The 1,655-nt window shown below is 31.5% G+C and overlaps 1 protein-coding gene across 7 annotated transcripts in view; it reads right to left on the minus strand.

The window, feature by feature from the left end:
- The window catches only part of erc1b (ELKS/RAB6-interacting/CAST family member 1b), a 231,614-nt gene that overhangs the window by 28,977 nt on the left and 200,982 nt on the right, over window positions 1-1,655 (minus strand). For 5 of the 7 annotated variants that reach the window (XM_016447524.1, XM_016447521.1, XM_016447523.1 and 2 more), the window contains one exon: window positions 511-696. In XM_016447524.1, the coding sequence (XP_016303010.1) occupies window positions 511-696 (186 nt within the window). Of the gene's footprint in view, window positions 1-510; window positions 697-1,655 lie in introns of those variants that run through there. The other 2 variants (XM_016447526.1, XM_016447525.1) reach the window with 1 other exon arrangement.

Consider the following 1,655-nt stretch of genomic DNA (forward strand, 5'->3'; position numbering starts at 1 on the left):
TTACGGTTCCTTGAGTGTGCATATACGCATAAATACACAAACTTTATTTGCTAAGTTGAGTCATGAAGAAAAGGCAAGATGTATAAAAAGTTACATTGATTTGAGGACCAAACTATCCTCGACAAAGTCTTTATGGTAACAGTTTACAATAACGTTCAGTTTAGTATCATTAGTCAATGCAACAGGTATTATGAACTAAGAATGAACAATACTTTTACTAACATCTGTTTACATGTATCATTTTTCAATTGATTTTGGTTGATGTTAATCTTTATTTTTTTACATCTTCAAACTAATACATGTATAATAATTATATAACATATTATATCTGTATTGCTTTATATATATATATATATATATATATAATATTAAATAGAGCAAAATATATACAAATAGTTTTTACTTTACATTTATAAATATATTATACATATTACAAATTAAAATGAGTTAAACTAATACATACAATAAAAAGTGATACATTTCAGTGAAAAGAGTATCACCCATTCTTACCTGCTCGGGGCTCATCTTCTGAAGCTCCTCCTCCCAGGCGTCCTGTTGGCTGCGGTGGTATGCGGAGGGCGGGGCCAGGTTCTGCAGGATGTGGGGGTCTCTCTCGTGGCACAGGGCCGTGAGGTGGCTGATGTACAGTTTCAGCTTACTGCGGTTTTGATTGAGGTCTATGAGTGGGGGGATAATCTGTCCAAAAACAGGAATGAGGAAATGGGTTAGAGATAAAGAGTCATTTTAATCTCAGTTTTCCTCTACCGTTCAAGAATGAGATATCTGGACACGAGCCAGGGAGATAAAACGGCGGGTATGCAGACACATGCTAAAATGACACGCAAACAACACTTTTAGCAAGCCAGAACACAGAGTTCAAATTCAGCTTTATCTCATATGATTGTATTCAAAAAGAAGGAGGGGAAAAAAGAACAATATTCAGTGAAAGGTTGTGGATGATTATGGATGATAGACCACAGCTGAAACACATGAATCACAGTGAGAACAGTGGTATAATAAAAATGTGTCAGGAGAAACATTCCCATTCCAGAAACACAGACAAACAATCTGTTACCTGGACCGCTGCCTACAGATGCCCGGTCTTTACAAAACATCTCTATACACACAGCAGACACTCACACGGCTTTTCCATATCCATCAAAATAATACATACACTTCTGTGGGAGAAAATCCAGAAACCATGTCTTTGTGCCATGTGTGTATCCTACTGGCTTCAACAAAGAATTCTGGTACAATGCATGATTGAGCCATCACATTTGTTTTCACATCAATCTAAAAATGAGATAAATAGAAAATCTGTTTCGATATGAATGAGAGTTTGTTGTATGCTTTATTTTGCATGTCGTTGCCTAGCAGTTAAAGGCCTGAACTGGAGCGAAACGCTGTAGGTTCATAATATAATATAATAATATAATATAATATAATATAATATAATATAATATAATATAATATAATATAATATAATATAATATAATATAATATAATATAATATAATATAATATAATATAATATAATATAATATAATATAATATAATATAATATAATATAATATAATATAATATAATATAATATAATATAATATAATATAATATAATATAATATAATATACAATATAACATTCAGTACAATTACCT

The sequence above is a fragment of the Sinocyclocheilus anshuiensis genome, unplaced genomic scaffold, assembly GCF_001515605.1.
Source record: "Sinocyclocheilus anshuiensis isolate Anshui unplaced genomic scaffold, SAMN03320099.WGS_v1.1 scaffold283, whole genome shotgun sequence".
Lineage (NCBI taxonomy): Eukaryota > Metazoa > Chordata > Actinopteri > Cypriniformes > Cyprinidae > Sinocyclocheilus > Sinocyclocheilus anshuiensis.